This window comes from Vulpes lagopus, chromosome 2 (genome assembly GCF_018345385.1).
Source record: "Vulpes lagopus strain Blue_001 chromosome 2, ASM1834538v1, whole genome shotgun sequence".
In the NCBI taxonomy this organism is placed as follows: Eukaryota; Metazoa; Chordata; class Mammalia; order Carnivora; family Canidae; genus Vulpes; species Vulpes lagopus.
Genome location: NC_054825.1, coordinates 31113535 through 31137491, shown reverse-complemented (window position 1 = coordinate 31137491; position 23957 = coordinate 31113535). Strand labels below are relative to the sequence as shown.

At 41.3% G+C, this 23957-nt stretch overlaps 1 protein-coding gene across 11 annotated transcripts in view; it reads left to right on the top strand.

Annotated features, from left to right (window-relative positions):
- Window positions 1-10018: 10018 nt before the first annotated feature.
- The window catches only part of LCOR (ligand dependent nuclear receptor corepressor), a 149130-nt gene continuing 135191 nt past the window's right edge, over window positions 10019-23957 (top strand). For 3 of the 11 annotated variants that reach the window (XM_041745456.1, XM_041745455.1, XM_041745454.1), the window contains exons 1-2: window positions 10019-10241; window positions 11277-11350. Coding sequence is in view for 4 of the 11 variants with exons in the window: in XM_041745450.1 (XP_041601384.1) it covers window positions 11697-11742 (46 nt within the window). In the remaining 7 variants the exon portion in view is untranslated. Of the gene's footprint in view, window positions 10242-10776; window positions 10980-11276; window positions 11351-11677; window positions 11743-23957 lie in introns of those variants that run through there. The other 8 variants (XM_041745458.1, XM_041745452.1, XM_041745450.1 and 5 more) reach the window with 7 other exon arrangements.

Sequence of the window (23957 nt, the reverse complement as noted above, 5' to 3'; positions counted from 1 at the left end):
AAACTTGGCTTTTAATTACATACAAAGACATAGTAGCATTTACCCTCATCTGTGAGACACTACAGTGAAAAAAATAAAAACCAAATTACTAGACTCTCTTGAGTTCAAATTTTTCCATCTACCTGCTGTATGAATTTGAGTAACATATTTAAACTCTGTGCATTTTATTTTTCCCATCTCTGAAAGGAGATTTAAAAATAGTACCTATTTTGTAGAATTGTTTTAAGTATGAAATAAAATAACGTAGGTAAAGTGCTCAGCTCAAGACTAGGAGTCCTCACTCAATAAATAGTGTCATTATTCCACAAATTCATACAAGTTACTCTGATTTTTTTTCCCCTAAAATGATAGGTATTTAAAAAATTTAGGGGCACCTGGGTGGCTCAGTCAGTAAAGCAGTTGCCTTCTGCTCGGGTCATGATCCCAGGGTCCTGGAATTAAGCCCCACATCCATTCCTGCTCAGCAGGGAGCTTGCTTCTCCCTCCTCTGCCCACCATTCCCCCTGCTTGTGCTCTCTTCTCTCTCTGTCAAATAAATAAATAAAAATCTAAAAAAAAAAAGAAAAGAAATCTGTATTGTGGCTTTTTTTTTGTAGTAATAATTACTGTATTATCTGCCAGGAATAATTGAGATTCATCTACATGATGAAACTATTTCTTATAACAACCTAGTGTTAGAAGTGTTATCATGTATCATATCTATTACTCTTGGAGGCCAGTATTGAAAAACCATTGTATAAGGACTGAGTAGATCTGAATTCTATACCTGGCTCTGTCTGTTCTGCTTCCATCCTTGAAGATCATTTAAATCTCTAATGACTGTGCACCTGCATCTCCAGACCCATGAAAATAACCTGGCCTGGAAGTCAAGTGTCTCACTTCTGCTCACAATTAGTTCATTGACCAGAACAAGTCATCCAGTCATTTGGGTAGCTGGTACATAGCAGGCTCTGTATAACCAATCTTTCAAAGATGACACGACACAGATTAGAGTGGCTGCTCAGTAATGAGGGAACATCTTTGTTAGATGGGAAGAGTGTCATATACAAATTTTGAAATGTACATTTTGCCAAAGCTCAGCAAGAATATTTAGGTACTTTCTGTGATTTTACCAAGCTTTCTTTTTCTTAATTAAACTTTTCTTTGAAGGCTTCTTTAGCTTTAAACACTTTCATTTTGCTAACTCAGATGCATTTTATACCTTTTCAGGCTTAAAAATTGAAACAAATTTTCCATGGAAACAACCTTCATTTGCTATCTAGTTATAAATAACTCCTTTCTGCTTATACTTTTTTTCCCCCTAGAGTCACCTAACAAAGATAGTGGTGAACTGTTTGTTTTTTCCTGAGATCCAGATGAACAAAATACCATGTGTTCAGGTAAAAAGATCAGCATAAAGATTAAAATAGTATATGATTCTGATGGCTTATAGAAAAAAAGGCTCACTTACTCCTTAAAGAAAATAAAAAATAATGCTAAAGATATTTAAGTTTTATCCCTACAACCTCTGAGAACTGTATCTTAGTTACTTAATTCCACCATCATTTAGGAAAATTTTCTCATAAACTTAAAATTTTTCTTAACATTAGTGGCCACAAAGATACTATTTTCTATCATCTCCCTTTTCCTATGCTAGCACCATAGTAATTTTATTATTGTGGCCTTATAATATCTAGTAAAGTGAATCTCTCCTTGTTATGTGTCAAATTCCCTGGAGCAGAATTGGAGGTGGATTCTGGGATGCAAAAGGTTTAATAGGGATTAGCATTTGTAAAAGGGAATTGGGGGTGTGGAGTAGAATTGGGCAGATAAAGTAATCAAACTAGTGCAGATCGACAAAGCCTCAGCCAACCCAGCGAAATACTTTGGAACAAATGTTAGCTGTCACAGTGTCCAGCATCAGGCAGAAATGACCAGGCTCTAGCCTGCTAGCCCTTAGTCACCATATCTTGGCAGCCCCAGAAAGATGTGACCTTGGGCAAGATAGCTCCCAGCAGCTGAGGCTAACCCTGAAGCAGCTGACAGCTGGAGGCTATGTAGTGATCACACTCCCTACAAGCCAGATTGAGTTCTTTGAAGGAGGATCTAGGCTGCACATTTCCATGTCTAACAAATTATTCTTTGCTGTTCTTTTTCTTTTTAAAAAAGGTTTGTTGATGCTGTTAGAGAAAACACACACTTGTGGGGAGGAGACAGGGGCAGAGGGAGAATTTTTTTTAAAGATTTTATTAATTTATTTGACAGAGCACAAGCAAGGGGAGCAGCAGCCAGAGGGAGGGGAAGAAGCAGGCTCCCCACTGAGCAGAGAGCTCCACGTGGGGCTCCATCCCAGGACCCTGGGATCATGACCTGAGCCAAAGGCTGAGGCTTAACTGACTGAGCCACCCAGGTGCCTGGAAAGAGAGAATCTTAAGAAGAATCCACGTCCAATGCAGAACCCCGTGTGAGGGTTAATCTCTGACCCTGAGATCATGACCTGAGTGGAAATCAAGTCAGACACTTAATCGACTGAGCCCCTGTTCTTTTTTTTCAAAACTGACATCATAATTATTCATGGATCTTTATTTTTCTTTATAAATTTTGGAAAGTTTTTTGAGGTCCTTTTGGAATTTTGGTTGGAATGGCACAGAATGTATCACATTCAACGTGGAGAGAATTGACATCCCTGGATGGTGGTGTGCCAGGTAGATGACATTTGGGTAGCTGGAAGATGAAACTCTTGAGAAAGGTTCCTGGAGGTTGCAGGCCAAAGGGGCAGCCAGTGTGGTCAGGAGATTGTTAAATACAGTAGGAATCAAGCAAATAAGTATACTGAAGTCAATATAAAAAAATAGGGGAATCTGATTTCTCACTATCAAAAGGGGATTTATAGATGTATAGCAGGGAAAGGCTTGCAAGTATTCAGAGATGCTGGATTGGAATCAAATGCATCAGTGTAACTCATGATGTTTAAGTATATTTAGAGATAGATATAGAAAGAGAAATAAATATATGCATATGTGTATATATACATTATGTATATGCATACATATATTTCCTTGCTTTGACTGCTGAGATCTAGTAGCCTGTGACACTCCAGTAGGAATGCACATACTGAGCCCAAATCTTGATTTCTAAATACTATCCTTCACCCAAAGTAGCCATTATGAGCTCTGAGCTTTGGCTTATTCTAGAGCTGAGGCAGGAAAAATACAGGATGAGCCTAGAACATTTAGCTGTACCAGAAAGTAAGGAAATTGTTTGTAGAATGATGGAGGTATGCGAACAGGATAAAAAAAGTCAGCTTGAAGTGACTCCCACTGGCCAAATCTAGGACAATGAAAATAACTACAGCAATACATTACAACCCACTGAATGAAGGAAATGATGAGTCCATAACAAATCATTTATTAATGAATAAATGAGTAAAATGGGGACGTTGAAAAATTCTTTCTTATATTAGAATGTAAATTAGTAAATCCAGAAGAAATGATGAAGTAAGAAAATCACCTTTTGACCATCATCATTCTGGTAAGTGATTCAGGTAATGTTTCACGGATGTTAAGGCTGGTGGGTAGAGCAGGACATTGGCATAATCTCAGAATATCTCCCTACAAAATATTTATCAAGTACAAAGGAAACAATGGTGATTTTACGGTGGAGAAAACCACTTGACCAGATGAGCAAAATTCTCATCATATTTGTGTGAAAAGTTGGCATCATGAGCCCTTGATGAGATGCATTGAGAACTCGGCTTCATTTCTGTGGTTTTCTTGTCAAAATGTACAGCCTGAGTCTAGTCATGAGGAACACCGCATAGACCCAGTTGAGGATCATCCTATAGAATGAGAGGCCTGTTCTTTTTAGATTTGTCATGGTTAAAAACAAGAGCAACAACAACAACAATAACAAGGGAAGCCTGAGGAATTGTATCCAAATCAAAGAGACTGAGAATACAGGCAATTAAATTCAGTGTAACTTCCTGAATGGGATTCTGGACCAGAAAAGGAAAAGAGACATCGTTGTTTTTTTTTTTTTTTTTAATTTTTTTTTTTTATTTATTTATGATAGTCACAGGAGAGAGAGAGGCAGAGACACAGGCAGAGGGAGATGCAGGCCCCATGCACTGGGAGCCAGATGTGGGATTCGATCCCGGGTCTCCAGGATCGCACCCTGGGTCAAAGGCAGGCGCTAAACCGCTGCGCCACCCAGGGATCCCGAGACATCGTTGTTAAGAGAGAGTGAAATTCATAGATCAATGGAACAGAATAGAGAACCCAGAAGTGGACCCTGAAATGTATGGTCATCTAATATTCGATAAAGGAGGAAAGACTATCCATCGGAAGAAAGACAGTCTCTTCAATAAATGGTGTTGGGAAAATTGGACATCCACATGCAGAAGAATGAAACTGGACCACTCTCTCTCACCATACACAAAGATAAACTCAAAATGGATGAGAGATCTAAATGTGAGACAAGAGTCCATCAAAATCCTAGAGAGAACACAGGCAACACCCTTTTTGAACTCGGCCACAGTAACTTCTTGCAAGATACATCCACAAAGGCAAAAGAAACAAAAGCAAAAATGAACTATTGGGACTTCATCAAGATAAGAAGCTTTTGCACAGCAAAGGATACAGTCAACAAAACTAAAAGACAAACTACAGAATGGGAGAAGATATTTGCAAACGACATATCAGATAAAGGGCTAGTTTCCAAAATCTATAAAGAACTTCTTAAACTCAACACCAAAGAAACAAACAATCCAATCATGAAATGGGCAAAAGACATGAAGAGAAATCTCACAGAGGAAGACATAGACATGGCCAACATGCACATGAGAAAATGCTCTGCATCACTTGCCATCAGGGAAATACAAATCAAAACCACAATGAGATACCACCTCACACCAGTGAGAATGGGGAAAATTAACAAGGCAGGAAACAACAAATGTTGGAGAGGATGCAGAGAAAAGGGAAGCCTCTTACACTGTTGGTGGGAATGTGAACTGGTGCAGCCACTCTGGAAAACTGTGTGGAGGTTCCTCAAAGAGTTAAAAATAGACCTGCCCTACGACCCAGCAATTGCACTGTTGGGGATTTACCCCAAAGATTCAGATGCAATGAAACGTCGGGACACCTGCACCCCGATGCTTCTATCAGCAATGGCCACAATAGCCAAACTGCGGAAGGAGCCTCGGTGTCCATCGAAAGATGAATGGATAAAGAAGATGTGGTCTATGTATACAATGGAATATTACTCAGCAATTAGAAATGACAAATACCCACCATTTGCTTCAACGTGGATGGAACTGGAGGGTATTATGCTGAGTGAAATAAGTCAATCGGAGAAGGACAAACAGTGTATGTTCTCATTCATTTGGGGAATATAAATAATAGTGAAAGGGAATATAAAGGAAGGGAAAAGAAATGTTGGGAAATATCAGGAAGGGAGACAGAACATAAAGACTCCTAGGGGAAACGAACTATGGGTGGTGGAAGGGGAGGAGGGCGGGTGTTGGAGGGGAATGGGTGAAGGGCACTGAGGTGGACACTTGACGGGATGAGCACTGGGTATTTTTCTGTATGTTGGTAAATTGAACACCAATAAAAATTAATTAAAAAAAAAGAACAAGTTAGAGTATAATAACTTTATAGCCCTAAGTAATTTAGCACCTATTTTGAAATATTTTTTCTTTTTCTTGTTAAAAAAAATTTTTGAGAGAGAAAATAAACTATTTTCTGTACATGTTTGTATAACTCAAAAAAAAAAAAAAAAGAGAGAGTGAAATTTTAATGGGGTCTGTATGTATCAATGTGGATCTCCTGATGTGATGGAGGGTTATATGATGGTTATGAAGGAGAGTGTCTCTACTTTATGGACATTCACAGTGGTTATTTAGGGGTGACAGGAGCCAAGTCTGTAGGCTTCTATCAGACTGTTCATAAAAAGACTCAACAAGAACAAAACCATATATGTAGATACATAGCAAAAGCAGGTGTGGTAAGATGTTAACAATTGAGGAATCTGTGAGAAGGGAATATAGGAGTTCTTGCAACTTTTCTATAATTTGAAACTATTTCAAAATAGGATACATATGCATATTTGTATTTAAAATAAGCATGAAAACATATGTTCACACAAAAATGTGTTTACAGGAACCCCTGGGTGGCTCAGCGGTTGAGCGTCTGTCTTTGGCTCAGGGCATGATCCCAGAGCCCGCAGATCGAGTCCCACATTGGGCTCCTCGCATGGAAACTGCTTCTCCCTCTGCCTGTGTCTCTGCCTCTCTCTGTGTGTCTCTCATGAATAAATAAATAAAATTTTTTTCTTAAAGATTTATTTATTTATTTATGATAGACATAGAGAGGAGAGAGAGGGAGGCAGAGACACAGTAGGAGGGAGAAGCAGGCTCCATGCCAGGAGCCCGACCTGGGACTCGATCCTGGGACTCCAGGATCGCGCCCTAGGCCGAAGGCAGGCACTAAACCGCTGAGCCACCCAGGGATCCCAATAAATAAAATCTTAAAAAAAAAAAAGTTGTGGGATAGTTGTGGGAAAGTGTTATGGGAATTCATGAGAAGTTGACCGTGTTTTTTAACAAGTCTCTCATTAGGAGACTTGTTTCTTAAAAAGGTTGCAATCCATTTCATTCTCCCATTTCTCTGACGTCCTTTCCCATATTACATGCCACCTCTAATCAGACCAGACGCAAGCTTAATATAATGCTGACCAACCAGTCCTATGGTTCACAGAGGCTACCCCTACTCTCTTATAGTCATTTTCTGTGTTCCATTTTCCCCTATCATCTACCCATTGCAAGAACTATAGAATATGACTCAGGGACCATTGTTTTCAAAGGCCAAGGTCATTGTTACTATTTCTTCATGCTGTTACATATTCACCCCAAACTGTACAAACATCTTGGTTTCTTGTCACCCTGCAGACTGGATGAGCAGACAGAAGCCAAATCATGGGAATTGATAGTCATTTCGTGCTAACAATGTGCCAGCCACTGTGCTTGATTGTTTCATTTCATCTTCACACAACCTCCATCTTGTACACTATTATCTATCCTCTTTGTCACATGAGGAAACTGATGACCAGAGAAGTTAATCTGTCAAGACCACACAGGTTCTAAGGGATGGAACGAAGATTCTAATCAATCTTTCTGCATCTTCAGATTCTACTCTCTTACCACTGTGTGGTATTGCTTGATGCTCCCCAGAATGGGAAAGAACTTGCCACTAAGATTCTATTCCAGGGTAGGTAAAAGAGTTAAGGGTTAGAAATTATGTCTTAGATATCTAGGTGTCCTAAGTGCCTAGGACACTGCCTGATACATGATGGGAGCTCGACAATTTTGTCAAACTGCTTAGCTGTGCAATGGAATATAACCTCTCACATGGAATTAAATGAATCCTCTGCATGCAGAGTCCTGCTTCTACTTGCACGACAATTAGAGGGTTTTGGAGTCAGAGAGATCTTAGAATTCTGGTTTTGGCATTTGGTAACTTTGTGACTTTGGACTTAACTCCTCTGAATCTTGAATCTCTAATCTGGAAAATATAAAAAGTAGGTAAAAACAATACCTCCTTTTTGGCAGTCATTCCGATGGAATGAAATAAAATTGCAGTGTTAGATATATAGTAGATACTCAATAAATGATAGTTATTACTATTGTCCCCTCATCCTTTCTTCCAAATAAGCCTTTGTGAGAGGTCAACTATATATTGGTTCATAACTTAAAATAAGTGAAGCAACAATCCCAATTCAAAGTGGAGTAATAAAAATAGCATTGAACTGGGAATTGGGAAATCTGTCTTCTGGCTTTTGTTGCCTTCCTTCTACCTAGCAGCTATGCAACCTTGGTCAAGTCACTTTACTTGTCTGGGCTTGTAATTCCATACCTCAAATTAGAGTCAATTTCTGAAGTCTCTAGGATCCTCTTAATCTACATGTCTGAGACTCTTTAAGAAATTATGTTGAGGAAGAATTACGCTTGGCTTGATCATTTCAAGCAGATTATATGAGTAACTGGAAAATACATTCATTAATTCATTGTATATAGTTACATGTTGTTCATTTATTTGAAACTTCATGAAGCAGACTTTCTCCAAAAAACTGTATCAACTTGGTTAAAAGCTACAAGACTCAAACCTACCACCTAGTGGTAAAGGAAAGAAAATACAGATTGAAGACAGAAGATGTCCCGCCATCACATGTGCAGGGTGGGTGTCCTCAGCAATCTTTCATTTAATGTTTTCCTTTTCCTTCACTACTCAGGATAGTTTTGTGTACACAGAAATTCAATACTTCCTTACTTAATAGTTTGTTCATTTGACAGTTCTCTTTGGCAGGTGAAACATTGTGGACTTCTGAGAATTGTGGAAGGATCATTGGTGTTAGATTTGGGGAGCAGAGGTACCTTTGTCTACATACATTGCAAACCAGTTCCACCCAAGAGCCCACCTACTCTATCTCTTTATGGATAGACAGGGCATTCCACAAGTGCCTAGTTGAGATCAGGACCGCTATGTCGAAAGGACAGAAATCAATACACCAATGTGATTCTTGCCTGCAAGTATTTACTGATTTTGTTTTGCCTATTACAGTAATTAAAATTAAGTCTTTGGGATCCCTGGGTGGCGCAGCGGTTTGGCGCCTGCCTTTGGCCCAGGGCGCGATCCTGGAGACCCGGGATCGAATCCCACGTCGGGCTCCCGGTGCATGGAGCCTGCTTCTCCCTCTGCCTGTGTCTCTGCCTCTCTCTATCTCTCTGTGACTATCATAAATAAATAAAAATTAAAAAAAATATATATTTAAAAAAAATTAAGTCTTCACATTAAATTTATATATCTAAAAGCAGGAATACACCGTCTTTAAGAGGTAAAAAAAAAATCCTGGGTACTGGGTTTATTGGTAAAGAGGGACCTATTCCCCCCCCCCTTTTTTTTGCTTTTGTATTCTGTCCCTGCACCCCCCATTCCCCCGCTTTCTCCTTTTGTTCCATTATCTCTTTCTGTCCCAAATAACAGGTCATTCAGATGAGAATAATGTTTAAACGGAACAGGTAGTGCTCTACGCAGGGTGATTTAATTATCCCAAGGTTTTCACCTGAAAATCCCTTTCATCATTGAAAATATTCGAGTGTCTCCAGAAATATGGAATTATGCCACTTTCCAGCACTCCGCTTTAAGTATTGCTAATTTAACCTTCTTTTTGAAATACCATCCTCATTTTGGCACAATTTTCTTAAACCTCTTTCTACACACACAGGAGAGGTTTCGAATGTGCCACCTGGAGTATCTCGCCTATGCTCAGCCTTGCTAGTAGAAACCTCTCAGTTTTCTGTGTAAAACGCCTGATTCAGTTTTTGCTGGGTGTGCACACATTGGCCAGGTCTTTCGATGACTTATAGATGAGATCCGCTTCAGTTTTTAATAAAAACTCTGGGGCTCAGTGCCTCCACGGGCATCCGGGCATTTATCCTTTTTTTTTAAGATTTTATTTATTTATGAGACACAGAGAAGGAGGCAGGGGAGAGACCTAGGCGGAGGGAGCAGCAGGCCCCGCGCAGGGAGCCCGATGTGCGGCCCGACTCCGGATCCCGGGATCGCGGCCTGAGCCGCCCCGGCGCCCCCGGGCATCTACTCTGAACTCGGCTTCTCAAACAGGTTCCCCCCCAGAGGAGCCGTTGAGGCCGAGAAGTTCAGAGAAGCAGTTACCGCGGAACTCGCAACAGTTGGTGTCGGGCGATAGGCAGGTTAGAAGTGACAAACGGGGCTCGTTTGAGAGACAAAAAGTTCCGGGAAGGGAGGGGAAGGGCAGCGGCGGCCGTGGGGCGCGCCGGGGGCGGCGCGAGCGGCTGCTGCGGGCAGGAGCCTCCCGGGGCGGCGGGGCGGCGGGGCGGCGGGGGCCCGGGCGCACAGGCGCCGACACCGCACGCCGGGCGGCCGCGCAGCCCGCCGAGCTCGCCGCCGGCGCACGCCCGAGCGCCCCGCCGACCGCGCAGGGGCCACGGCGAGGTGAGGCCGGCCCTGCCCCCGCGCCGCCCCCGGCGGGAGGCGCGACGCCCAGGCCTCGGGTGCGTGCGCGGCCCCGGGCGACGCGGCTGGGCGTGCGCGGGGCCGCGGCGGAGGCAGGGCCGGGCGGGCGGCAGAAGATGGCGAGGGTGTGTAGGCGGCAGCAATGCTCCGTTGAGAGACGCGGCTTTCGGCAGGAACTGGACTCGTGGCGCCACAAGCTCATTCACTGTGTAGGTGAGACCCTCCCCCGGCCGCCTCCGGCCCTTGGGCCGCCCCGCCACCGGCTGCCCCGGACGAGGGAGGGAGCCGGGGCACGGGCAATCGCCGCCCCGGGCCGCCCGCCCGCCCTCTTTGGCTCGGGCGTCCCCTCCCCCACCCCCCGGAGCGCGGGCGCGCGCGACCTCCGGGCGGGCTCTCCCCGGCCCCTCCCCTCCCCTCCCCTCCCCTCCGCGCGCCTTCCCCGGGGCGGGCTCTCGGGCGGGAGCGCGTGCCCCTTCCCTCCCCTGTCCCCCCCCTCCTCCCCGCCCGGCGGCCCGGCGCCGCCGCCGGCTTATTGTGGAAGCTCGCCCCGCGGCGCTGCCACTAGGCCGGGGGCGCCGCCTCGGGCGCTGCGGAGCCGGGCACCGGGGCCGGGGGTGGTGGGGGGCGCGCTCGGCCGCCGCCTGCGCTCGGCGGGCGCCTCCCCTCCCCTCCCCTCCCCCACGCGCGGCGGCGGCGCGCGCCCGGGTCCCCGCGTGCACGCGCGGCGGCGGCGGCGGCGGCGGGCGGGCGGGCGCCCGGCGCTCGGGCGTGTGCGAGGCGTGAGGTGGAGATGGGGGCGGAGGGAGCCGGAGCTGTCACAGGCCCCGGGTCCGCCTGACCGAGCCAAGTAGGGTGTCATGGCCGCGGGGGGCAGCGGCTGCACTTCCTCTGCGGGCGGCGGCGGCGGCGGCGGCGGCGGCGGCGGCCGGGGAGTTAATCCTCGACGCTCGGGTCGGTGTGTGTGTGTATTTGTGTTCGGTGTGTGCGCGGCGGGGAGGAAGGGGGTGGAACCGGGTCCGACCGAGAAGCCGGAGCGGGGGTCGCTCTTGTCCCCTCCCGAGGGATTTGCTGGAGCCGCCGCCTCGCCGAGAGCCTCGCCGCCCACCGCCCGAGTCCCCCAGCTCCCGGGCCCCGGCTGGCCCTTACCCCACGGGCAGGAGGGAGTGTGGACGGGGGCGCCCCGGGAGGGGCCGGGCGGCTGAGCTGCGCCTCTCACACTGTGTGTTTTGTCTGTTTTTCTCTCCCAAGGTCCCGTTTCCCTCTGTGCGGCGGCCGGCGGGACCATAAGGGCTTAACTCATATATTTAACCCCCCTCCAAAAAGTAAGTGGCCCGTGTGGTGTCTCCGCTCCGCCCGCCGCCCCCTAGCCCCAGTCCATCCTTGTGTCTGACTCTCCTGTCCCCCAGCATTGTTATTTCCCCATCTTTGGTGCGGTGCTGCTGCTGCTGCTGCTGCTGCTGCTGCTGCGTGGGGAGATGCTTCTCGTGCTCCTCCGTCCCGCAGGCCCGGTCTTCGGGGAGGCGCAGAATTCCAGCCCCTTTTCCCCTTCTCCCCCCGTGGGGAATATTCTTGGGAACCAGGTCTTCCCCAGCAGAATCTAGGAGATTCTATCCGTACGCTTGGGCCCCTCATCCCCTCCTTCCCGACAGGGTTTCGTTGGAAGGAATTATGCAAATCCTGCTTTCTGGTGTCCATTCAGCGGCAATTTCATGCGGTGAGAAGTTCTCTTTGTTGTGCGAGGGGGAGAACAGACACTGATTTAATAGACATATCTGTTGGGGGGAAGGGTGGAGGGGGTGTGGAGAGGCTCAGTTTGGAAGAATTACAGCACTTGGTTAGCTCGGTGTCTTTGTGTTTGAGCTTTCTGGCTTGACAGGAGGGTATGCCCTTTACAATGTCCCACAAGAGATGTTTTCTGTAATAGATTAAAAAGCAAAACTGAAACTTTAAGTGAAACATAAGGTAACCTTTACCTAGAGAATATAAGCCTTTCCATTTCTGAAGTGTTTCATTATGAAGATCTATGTGAATTTTGTTAAACGTTTAAGCTGTAACATCAAAATTAAAATATGCAGCAACCCTTTAAGGTATCTGATATCACTTGGGTTGTCCACAGGTTAAAAGTACATTTGTAAAATATGCTTATGTAAGTAATAAAGGCACGAATCAATTTTTTTTGATATAAGCTGACTTGTGGGTGTATTTTAAATTTTCCCTCCTGCCAATCCAAGCCCAGCTCTGCTCTCCAAAAAGCCTTTTGGTTATCGGTTATCATTTACTGTGTCTCTGCTTGTATTTTTTTCAAATCTGTAGTATATTTGCTAAAATGTTACATCAGATTAAGCTCATTTTGAATTACTTATTATAATCATCATATGAGTTTATGAAGGCATGTAGGTTTTGAGAAGAGTGAAATTAGTGAGTTTTCAGAATTATGAATATAAAATCGTGAAATTAGTTTGAAGAATTTTTAGTTCTTGTATTTATTTCTCTTTTTTCATGATTGGTTTTTTCAGTAGGGCTTTTTAGATTTTAAAAGATTTTGAAATTGACTTAGCCCTGTAGATTCCTTAAGTTACTGTTACTCTAGATGGTTTTAACGTGTTGTTGGTCTTATTCTGTTTGCTTTGAATACCTTGCCTTCTGCCTCAGGCCCCCTTTTTATCGGTCATTGCTAGTGTTAGTGGTTACTTATTGCTGCTTGACAAGGTTGTATTTTATTTTTTCTTTTCTCTTAATGACAACAAAATTGTGTAAATATATGAATATCAAATTTTGATTTGTTTTTTTGTAGGGGGGTTTTTAATCTAGTCCTCAGTTTTCTTAAAGCATACTTTTAACTCCAAATTTCCACTTTGAAGGTGGTAAAGTTCAGGAGATATTTAAAGTCCAGAGGGCAGAGGAGTAATACATAGTTGATAGTCTCACAGCTAAAATCAATTAGGTTTCATATTTTTCTTTTATTATATGTAATTTCTTTAAGAATGGTTCTAAGTAAATCAATAGTAGTGTTAACTTTCTTTACTTACAAAGGTTAGCAGTGATTCTCATATAAGGAAAAGGCAGCTATGTGGTTAGTCACTAGCAGACGAAATAATTCCTCGTTTTATTTTAATGAGATTGGTTCTGAACAGTTAACCTTCTATTTGATTCTGTTGACTGATTATCTTAGTACTTGAGGGTCATTTGGTTTCTAAATGATACTTAATTTACAGCAGTCTTTGGATTTAAAATGAATTCATTTTTAATTCTCATTTATTCCCAAAATCTAATTCTTTTATTTTGGGGGGTTTGTAGTGGGTGCATCAGGATTGTGGAGGTGTTTGTGTTTCCATTATTACATTTTAGTTGAATTGGAGTCAGCAGTTTCAGACAGTGATTATGATCAATCAAGATAGATATTTGGTAACCAGGTGATTATTAAGGTGTCCTCTGAGACTATGGCAGTCCATATTTCAAGAAGATTGAGGTTCTCTATGTTGCTTGGTGTGATGTAACCTTTTGCTTGGCTGCTCCTCATCCTTGCTGTATTCTTAAAAAGCTCTTCTCAATGTAGGGAAAGTTTTGCTGATTTCACCTTAGCTCTAGCTTGGCTGAAAAGGATAGCAGAGTTAAGTCTCTTTGACTTAACTATGTTATTTCATATTGCCCTGATTCCCTCAGATGTGCTGGTAACCAGAACAATTCTAGGAAATCTCTGAATAATGCCTTTTTTCTTCTTTTCTTTTCTTTTCTTTTCTTTTCTTTCTTTCCTTTCCTTTCCTTTCCTTTCCTTTCCTTTCCTTTCCTTTCCTTTCCTTTCCTTTCCTTTCTTTTTTTTTTTTTTTTTATTTAGCCTTATGGGCTATACTGGATGGCCTGTAATTTTTTTCAGAGTGAGAATTAGGTGTTCAGTGTCTGTGGGGACTTGCCATCTCTGAGCACCCACATAATTACTTAGCTACTTATATTAGTGCTGTTTTTAGGAATCAAAGGCGGTTTAGGTAAGGACTTCATTTAATTTTGAATCTGCTGTGGGGAGATGAGAGTATTGGGAAATCTACCCTAATCTTCAGGAACTTTTAGTACTTAGAGAAAATATAGTGTGTTCAATAATAGTACAAGGCAAAATGTGCCATACTGTGGTGCAAGCAAGTCCTAGGGGTGTTTAGAAGTGAAAGAAATCTCTCGAAATGATGTAGGAAGGCTTCATGAAGAAGGTGGCAGATTTTAGCGTTATTTGATGAATACAGAAGAGTCACTTCTGTCCAGAGAAAACAAATAAGCAAAAGTGGCAAAGAAGAATGAGATGAGACCGTGATTCATGTAGGGGATGTATAGATGATAGGTTTGCAAAGGTAGCTTGTAGGATTTTCTAATGCAGGTTAAAAAGTGGGGTCTCTTTGTTACGCACCTTGGGGTTTACATTGCATTTCACTCGTTAGCTCAGGAGATGAATGTTTCCTTTATTTGAAGATTTCATTTTGGAACTCAACAATGACACATAATTGTTTTTTAAATCACCTTCACGGGAATGATGTTTTTTTTTTTTTTTTAAAGATTTTATTTATTTATTCTTGAGAGATAGAAGGAGAGACAGAGCCAGAGACACAGGCAGAGACATAGCCAGAGACACAGGCAGAGGGAGAAGCAGGCTCCATGCACCGGGAGCCCGACGTGGGACTCGATCCCGGGTCCCCAGGATCGCGCCCTGGGCCAAAGGCAGGCGCCAAACCGCTGCGCCACCCAGGGATCCCACGGGAATGATGTTATACAAAACTGTCTCTTCTCATTTGGAGGCTGTACTGTATTACATTGCACAAAACCTATTTTTGCAGTTGTCTAAAATCAGTGGTATATGTATTCTTGAAACATCTCTTGTATTGCCAAATATTCATCCTTAAAGATTGCATTTGGTATTTGCAAACATAGTCCAAAAGCATTTTTCGTGGCAAATACAGGTATATGTTAAACAATGAGATTGATTTTCTTTGCTGATTTGCAAGCTGGCTGTGAAGCTCAGCAAAGGGGTTTGATTTGTTTTGATATGCCTCAGAACTTCTCTTTTGATTCTTAATTTCTTTATGTCTACCCATCTGTTGTATGGAATCTGGATATTGGCTAGATGTTAATAAACAAAGCTGTTGTTTTGTAATTTCAGGTTAAAACCTTACCATCACTACTCTCCGAATTATCATCTTCTCTATTTGCGAGTATTTTAAAAAGTCCTTTTACTGTTCCTTACAATGGCACATTGTTTTGGGGATAATCCCAGTGTGAATTATTAGCTGATTTTAAGTCTCTTGTATGCAGGAAATATTCCAATACGGTGGTTTGTACCCTGAAGTTTTTCTTTTTTTCAATTGAGGTATAATTTACATACTTTAAGATTCACCCTTTTACAATATACAATTCAGTAATTTTAGTTTATTCACTACATTGTTTAAACATCACTATATAGGGGATCCCTGGGTGGCTCAGCGGTTTAGCGCGCCTGCCTTTGGCTCAGGGCGCGATCCTGGAGTCCGGGGATTGAGTCTCGCGTGGGGCTCCCGGCATGGAGCCTGCTTCTCCCTCTGCCTGTGTCTCTGCCTCTCTCTCCCTCTCCCCCTATGTCTGTCACGAATAAATAAATAAATAAATATTTAAAAAAATCACTATATAATTTCAGAACAGTTTCATTACCCAAAAAAGAAACCCCATGCCCATTAGCAGTCATTTACCATTCCATCTGTGACCCCAGCCATTGGCATCCCGAATCTGCTTTCTGTCAGTCTTCTATATATCATATAAATGTAATCATACAATGTATATGGCCTTTTGTGTCTGGCTTCTTAGCATGTTTTTAAGATTTATCCATGTTGTAGCATGTATCAGCACTTAGTGCTTTCTATGGCTAAGTAATATTGCAATTGTATGGACATACTATGTTTTAGCATTCATCAGTTGGTGGGCAATGGTATTGTTTCCCCTTTTTGCCTGTTGTGAATTATATTTCTGTGAACATTTGTTTTCACTTTTCTTGAGTGTGTATTTAAGAGTTAAATTGCTGGGTCATATAACTTAATGTTTGAGGAACTGCCAAACTTCTTTAGTTTTTTAAAAAATATTCTATTAATTTACCTGAGAGAGCAAGAGCGAGAGCACAGAGGCAGAAGCAGACTCCTTGCTCAGCAAGGCTAAGTCTCTCAGGACCCAGAGATCATGACCTTAGCTGAAGGCAGCTGCTTAACTGACTGAGCCACCCAAGGGCTTTATTTATTTTTTATTCATTCATTCGTTCCAAACTGTTTTCTAAACCAGCTGCAGTCCCTGTTTTACATTCCTCCCAGCAATGTATGAGGATTCCAGTTTCTCCACCACCTTGCTGACACTTGTTATTGTCTTTCTTTTTTTTTTTTAAGATTTTATTTATTTATTCATAAGAGACACTGGGGCGGGGGGGGCAGACACACAGGCAGAGGGAGAAGCAGGCTCCATGCAGGGAGCCTGACGTGGGACTCGATCCCAGGTCTCCAAGATCAGGAGACAGCACTAAACTGCTGTCCCTTCACTAAGGCAGCGCTAAACTGCTGAGCCACTCGGGATGCCCGATATTTATTTATTTATTTATTTGTTTGTTTTTAGATTTCACTTTTATTTTATTTATTTATTTATTTATTTATTTATTTATTTATTTATTTATTTATATTTATTTATGATAGTCACACACACACAGAGAGAGAGAGAGGCAGAGACACAGGCAGAGGGAGAAGCAGGCTCCACCGGGAGCCCGACGTGGGATTTGATCTCGGGTCTCCAGGATCGCGCCCTGGGCCAAAGGCAGGCGCCAAACCGCTGTGCCACCCAGGAATCCCAGATTTCATTTTTATTTATTCATGACGGAGAGAGAGAGAGAGAGAGAGAGAGAGGGGCAGGCAGAGACACAGGTAGAGGGAGAAGCAGGCTCCATGTAGGGAGCCCAACATGGGACTCGATCCCAGGTCTCCATCATCACATCCCAGGCTGAAGGCAGCGCGAATCCCCTGGGTCACCGGGTCTGCCCAGATTTTATTTATTTTAGAGAGAGTACAAGCAAGGGGAGGGCTAGAAAGGGGAGAGGGAAAGGGAGAGACTCTCAAGCAAACACTGTATTGAGCACAGAGGTCCACTTGGAGCTAGATCTCATAATCCTGAGATCATGATCTGAGCCAAAACCAAGAGTCTGAAGCTTAACTGACTGAGTCACCCATGTGCCCCCATGTTGCTTTTTTAAGTAATCTCTACACCCAACGTGGGGTTTGAACTCAACGATCCCAACCAAGATCAAGAGTTGCGTGCTCTACTGACTGAGCCAGCCAGGGACCCGAAAATTGCTGGTTTTTGATGGAGTTGTGTCACAGCACAGGTATACTTTGCTATCCAAGTCTTCGAAATTCCTGCCTTTCCCTGGTGAGGGTTTATATATCAAGTTCAGAAAATGTGGTAAACCACATTATTTAAATCTGTTCCATGCTTGAGTTTTGAGTACTAATAACAAAAGTTTGGCTACAGATGGATACCTTTTTTTAAAAAAAAGATTTATTTATTCATGAGAGACAGACAGGGACACAGGCAGAGACAGAAGCAGGCTCCATGCAGGGAGCCTGATGTGGGACTTGATCCCGGGACTCCAGGATCACGCCCTGGACCAAAGGCAGGTGCTAAACCGCTAAGGAATCCCTGGGATTCCCCAGGGATCCCTGATAGATACCTTTATATAGATATTTTGTCTGAATCTATTCTGAGTTTGAGTAGTGAGAGGAATCTGTACCATACTAGTTTGTAAATATTTATTTATTTATTTATTTATTTATTTATTTATTTATTTATTTATTTATTTATTTATTTGATAGAGCACAGCTGGGAGAGCAGCAGAGGGAGAAGGAGAAGCAGGCTCTGCTGAGCAGGGAGCCTGATTCAGGGTTTGATCCCAGAACCCTTGCACAAGCTGGGAGAGCAGCAGAGGGAGAAGGAGAAGCAGGCTCTGCTGAGCAGGGAGCCTGATTCAGGGTTTGATCCCAGAACCCCTGGATCCTGATCTGAGCTGAAGGCCAATTCTTAACCAGCTGAAGTATCCAGGCGGCCCAATAGCAGTATTTTTGAAATTTAAAATTGTACTTTTTGGTTGCATTTTATGAAACTCAGATATTTGGTAGGTTGTATTTATTGCAAGTTACTGTATGACTTTATTTTCTGGCACTAAACTATACCGCTTTATTTATTTATTTATTTATTTATTTATTTATTTATTATTTATTATTTATTTATTATTATTTTTAATGATAAATTTATTTTTTATTGGTGTTCAATTTGCCAACTTACAGAATAACACCCAGTGCTCATCCCGTCAAGTGCCCACCTCAGTGCCCGTCACCCATTCACCCCCACCCCCTGCCCTCCTCCCCTTCCAACACCCCTAGTTCGTTTCCCAGAGTTAGGAGTCTTTATGTTCTGTCTCCCTTTCTGATATTTCACACACACTTCTTCTCCCTTCCCTTATATTCCCTTTCACTATTATTTATATTCCCCAAATGAATGAGAACATACAATGTTTGTCCTTCTCCGATTGACTTACTTCCCTCAGCTGTTTTATTTATTTTTTAAAAAATATTTTATTTATTTATTCACGAGAGACAGGCAGAGAAGCAGGCTCCATGCTGGGAGCCCAATGTGGGACTTTATCCCAGGACTCCAAGATCACACCCTGAGCGGAAGGCAGACGCTCAACTGCTGAGCCACCCTAAACTATAGTGTTTTAAAAGACTTTTGAATTTTGTGGTTAGTGTCAGTTTCTCAGATTTTTGAATTGGTTAGATTTGGTGTCACAAAGTGTCTGGTGTAATGATGTCTTAAAAAAAAATTGAGAATCTTAGGATGTAAGTGGGAGAATTAGTCTGAGAATCCTTGATTTAATGGATTGTGAGGGGTATGTTAGAAAGGCTGTATGGTTAATACCTTGTAATAATTTTTTGTCTTCCTTTTTCCTTTTGCTCCACATGTTTGTTTTTTGTTAAAGAGAAATGGATTGGATTCTTTTGGTTATGGGTTATGGATTCTTTTGATTTATCACGTAATCAGTTTTCTGCATGTTATGCAGTCTAAGAAAGTTATATGTATAAAGCCAGTTTTTGTTGAGTGACCTTATAATAATCAAGTTCTTAAAATTCAGTTTTGGGTAATGTGTACTTTTGAATTGTAAGTGCAGGATAAGTCAAAGGGAATGGCTACAAGAAAAAAATGGATGTAACAGTAATTTATAGACTTATGTTTGAGGTTTTGGTATTTGGAAACAAATTATGTTTGAAATATTTTATTCTAGTAAGAAAATTTACTCAATTGTATCTTAGAGTTTTATTCAAAACTGTAATTGTACTTTACCATTTGAAGTAAGGGAGTATTTCTTATAACTTCTAAATCATTAAAAGTCTATCACAGTTGTTTTACAAAGTTTGAACCGGATCATATAGAAGCAAAGTTATTTCACAAGATTTTAAACTCTCCAACACTTGACATATAGAAGGCTTTAGAAAAATATTTTAATGGTGTCACCCGCATCAACATAGCACCCACCTATATCTACATAGCATGTTTTTTTTTTTTTTTTTTTTTTTTTTTTTTTTAAATGAAACCTGAACACATCTGTGCCAAAGTTTCACTTTTTTTTTTTTTTTAATTTTTTTTTTATTTATTTATGATAGTCACAGAGAGAGAGAGAGAGGCTGAGACACAGGCAGAGGGAGAAGCAGGCTCCATGAACCGGGAGCCTGACGTGGGATTCGATCCCGGGTCTCCAGGATCGCGCCCTGGGCCAAAGGCAGGCGCCAAACCACTGCGCCACCCAGGGATCCCCTACATAGCATGTTTTATACTTAAAAAGCCCTTCTTTATAAAATAAAAAGAAAAAAAAAGCCCTTCTTTTATATACATATTCTTACTGCCTTTATTTAGGAATGTAGGAAGATAAAGATGGGTATTAAAAAATAATTGGTCAGTTGGGAAACACTGAGTAATAACTCTTGTTGAAGCAATCAGGGGATTTCCTTTACCATAAATGCTTCCTTTTATCCACAGAAAAATTGTATGATATTTTAACGTTTGAAATATTTACCTAACTTACCAGGTAAAACACAGAATGGAACTCTCTCAGAAGCAAACTTTTTATTTAACTTGCTGCAAATGCTATATGAAGTTACATAGTAGTTTTCTACCTCTGTTAAATATGCTAACACCTCAAGACTTATGTTTCTCATTAGTAATACTAGATAGTCTGGAACCATTATTTGATCTATTGGCTTACTTTTCATAAAGTCTGAATCATTTTTTACCATCATTATCATCAATAAATGATTACTGTGTTTCTCTTACTAGTTGGCTTTTTAGAGGTTTGTTTTCAAAGAGTAATGGCCTGTTCTCTCTCTCCTAGATGCATAATGTGAAGGGGAAGAAAAACTAATTTTAAAAGAATCTATAGGGTGTATATTGCTTAGTAAAAGGAAATCCCACATGTGAAAATGTGAATTTTCCACAATGAAATTTATTTTATTTTATAGCAGAACTCACATCTAATTTAACATAAGCAGTATGCTCTACTAATATGTTTAGAATTACTGGTTTAGGGGTGCCTGGCTGGCTTAGTTGGAGTAGCATGCAACTCTTGATGTTGGGCTCCTGAATTTGAGCCCCATGTTGGGTGTAGAGATTACTTAGATAAATTAACTGGTTAATACTTAAGTAATACTGGTTAAATACTTAAATACTGTTTAATACTTAAATAATACTTAAATACTGGTTTATACAAATTAAAAAAAAAGTGTACGAAGTATGTAGAAGAGAGAATTATTGACTTTGTTAAACTGATATGTTTATATTCAGTTTGAGGTGCTCTTGTTTTTCATATTTTTTAATTATCTCCATTGTCTGGGTATTTGTCTAGGCTCCTGCCCGAATACTCCCCTTCACAATCAGTGGAAGCATGTTTTCTAGGTCATTTGTAGATATTTGCCTCTATACTTCTATTTTCCTCTTTTTTTTTTTCTATCTTTTAGATTTATGATTTGTCAAAGATAGAAAGGATGCTAGAACTTTATTTTTCAACCATATTGGTTGAAGAAAAATTTTAAAAAATCTTTTATTTTGGAAAACTTCAAACATGTAGGAAAGTATTTTGAAAGAATAAGACAACAAACACCCTGGCTACCTCAACTTTAGGCCAATGTTTTATTCCCACTGGATTATTTTGAAGCAAATCTCAGGTTTCATATTTACTATTGAATCTTTCTTGCAGCCTTTTGTATAGTACAGTCTTGCTCATTCTGCTTCCCATCCCCAACATAAATTTAAAGAAATAATATATCTGAGTATAAAGAAAACAAATTTTTGTTTTACTAATTTTTTGAAAAGCTAACAGATACTGAGCTTTTCCTATATGCCAAACAAGAACCCTTTGATGTTAGTATCTGTTATACAGGTGGAGAAACAGATTTAGAAAGATTAAGGATTTCATTCATGATCACTTAGCTAATGATTGGTGGTAGACCCACAATTGGAATTCAAAAGCCTGTGCTCTTTTCTTGAACCTTAAACATTCAAGCATATGCTCTCCTTTTTGACTTTCCTATTTGGTTCCACCAAGTTGCCCCTTCTTTGTTTGCAACTTTTTTTTTTTTTTAAGATTTTATTTATTTATTCATGAAAGCCACAGAGAGAGAGAGGCAGAGACAGGCTGACGGAGAAGCAGGCTCCATGCAGGGAGCCCGATGTGGGACTCGATCCCGGGACTCCAGGATCACGCTCTGGGCTGAAGGCATAAACCACTAAGCCACCCAGGGATTCCCTGTTTGCAACTTCTAATTGCATATTTGATTTATATTACATTAAGGAATTCTGGTTTCTCTGTCCATAATTTTACCATAAATGGTAACAAAACTATTCTTTCAATTCTCTGTCTTGAAATGCCTTGCCCCTTTCTCTTTTGCGTTATCATACTGTTTGGCTTTGCTTCTTCTTGGTGTTTTAGTTTTCTTGGTGATACTCAGAGCTAAGGAGGTTTCTGAGCTGAACGTTTTGCTTCATATGTTGCTAGACTGGCCTTTCTTCACCATTGGCTGAGATTTGAGCATAGGCTGACTAGAGGAATGGCAGCAAAGGCTATCTAAGTGATAGTGATTCTGGGCCTTAAGCTTGATGAGCCTTCCATTTGGACTGACCTTGTTCAAAGCACTTTGAAGTTTGTAACAAAAGCCTTCTAGTGACTGTGTAGGTGCCTGGCTTTTTCTTCTATTCATATCCTTCCTAGAGAATTCAAGGGTTGGGGGGGAAGGGGGGAGGGGCAAACAGGGTTGAAGCAGATTGGGGTCAGGATTTAGGATTCCTGGACTTTAGCCAAATGCCTTCTCAGTTTTAACCTTCTGTGGCTTAGATTTGGTGCAGTTGGCAATAAATATTTCATTTTATTTATTTTTTGGCAATAAATATTTTAAAATGTGTGTTAAAAGGGGAAGTTGCTGAGTTGTGTATAATTACTGATAAAGAGAAGGAGTGATTTGGCAAATTTTAAAAATAATACACAGTTTTGGGGGCACCTGGCTGGCTCATTTGGAAGAGCATGCGACTCTTGATATTGAGGTTGTAGGTTTGAGCCCCACGTTGGGTATAGAGATTACTTACTAAAAAATAAAATCTTTTAAAAAATATGCTGTTTTGGTAATTCAAACATCACTGGTTTTAGATAAAATGCTTTAGTAGTAGGTATAGAAAGAATGTGACAAAGGTGATGGAGAAATTCCCATCAAAATAAAATGGGAAACTCCTTGCCTCTACTGAGAATAAAAAGAGGAACATAAATGTTTGTGACAATGTCTCTGTGTTGAAAGGAGGCTTTTTAATTAAATGATTAATAATATAAGTACTGATCTCATAAGTGTTAGATTTTCATTCAGTTGGTGAGGAAGTAGAAAAAGTTTGTATGAATGAGCATTGATTTAACTTATCCTGATCACAATACAATAATATTTTAATTATGGATAGGCTGAAGAAGTCCATAAATCTTTGAGAATTATTGTTAAAAAAAAAAACTTTGAGCTGGTCATTTTTTTATGAGCGTTTAATACGACTGATATATTTTTTCAAAATGATTTCGGTTAACACTGGGTGGCTCAGTGGTTGAGCCTGTGCCTTTGGCTTGGGGCGTGATCCAGAATCTGGATCCGGCTCCTCGTGGGGAGTCTGCTTCTCCCTCTGCCTATGTCTCTGCCTCTCTCTGTGTCTCGTAAATAAATAAAATCTTTAAAAAAATAAAAATAGGGGATCCCTGGGTGGCTCGGCGGTTTAGTGCCTGCCTTCCGTCCAGGGTGTGATCCTGGAGTCCCGGGATCAGGTCCCACATCGGGTTCCTGCAAGGAGCATGCTTCTCCCTCTGCCTGTGTCTCTGCCTCTCTCTCTCAGTCTGTGTCTCTCATGAGTAAATAAATAAAATATTTTTTTAAAAAAGTGATTTAATATATCACCTATGTTCAATAGTGTACTAAAATTTTATTTATCTATTGGAAAATTTTTTTTGGCAATAATATTATGATACTATGTTAGCCGCTCTGGTTTCTGTTCAAGAAAAAGAATACATCAAAAAAAAAAAAAAAGAATTTACAGGACGAAAATAAATTATATGGGTTATTTTCTAACAGTTTTTTAAGAGGTAGTAGAATTTTGCTTTATTGATTTTTTTTTTTTTTTTGAGAACAAGTATGATTAGAGTGATAAAGCTATTTTCCATGTGAGACTTGTACAACTAATTTTTGTGTGTATGTTGCTATATATATAGTTTCTTGTATTTATTAAAATAGATTTTGGCATGTTAAAATAAATAGACATATGCAGAGAGTCAGAAATCCACATGTATATCTACCGAAAGCAGTTTCAAGACCCATTGCTATG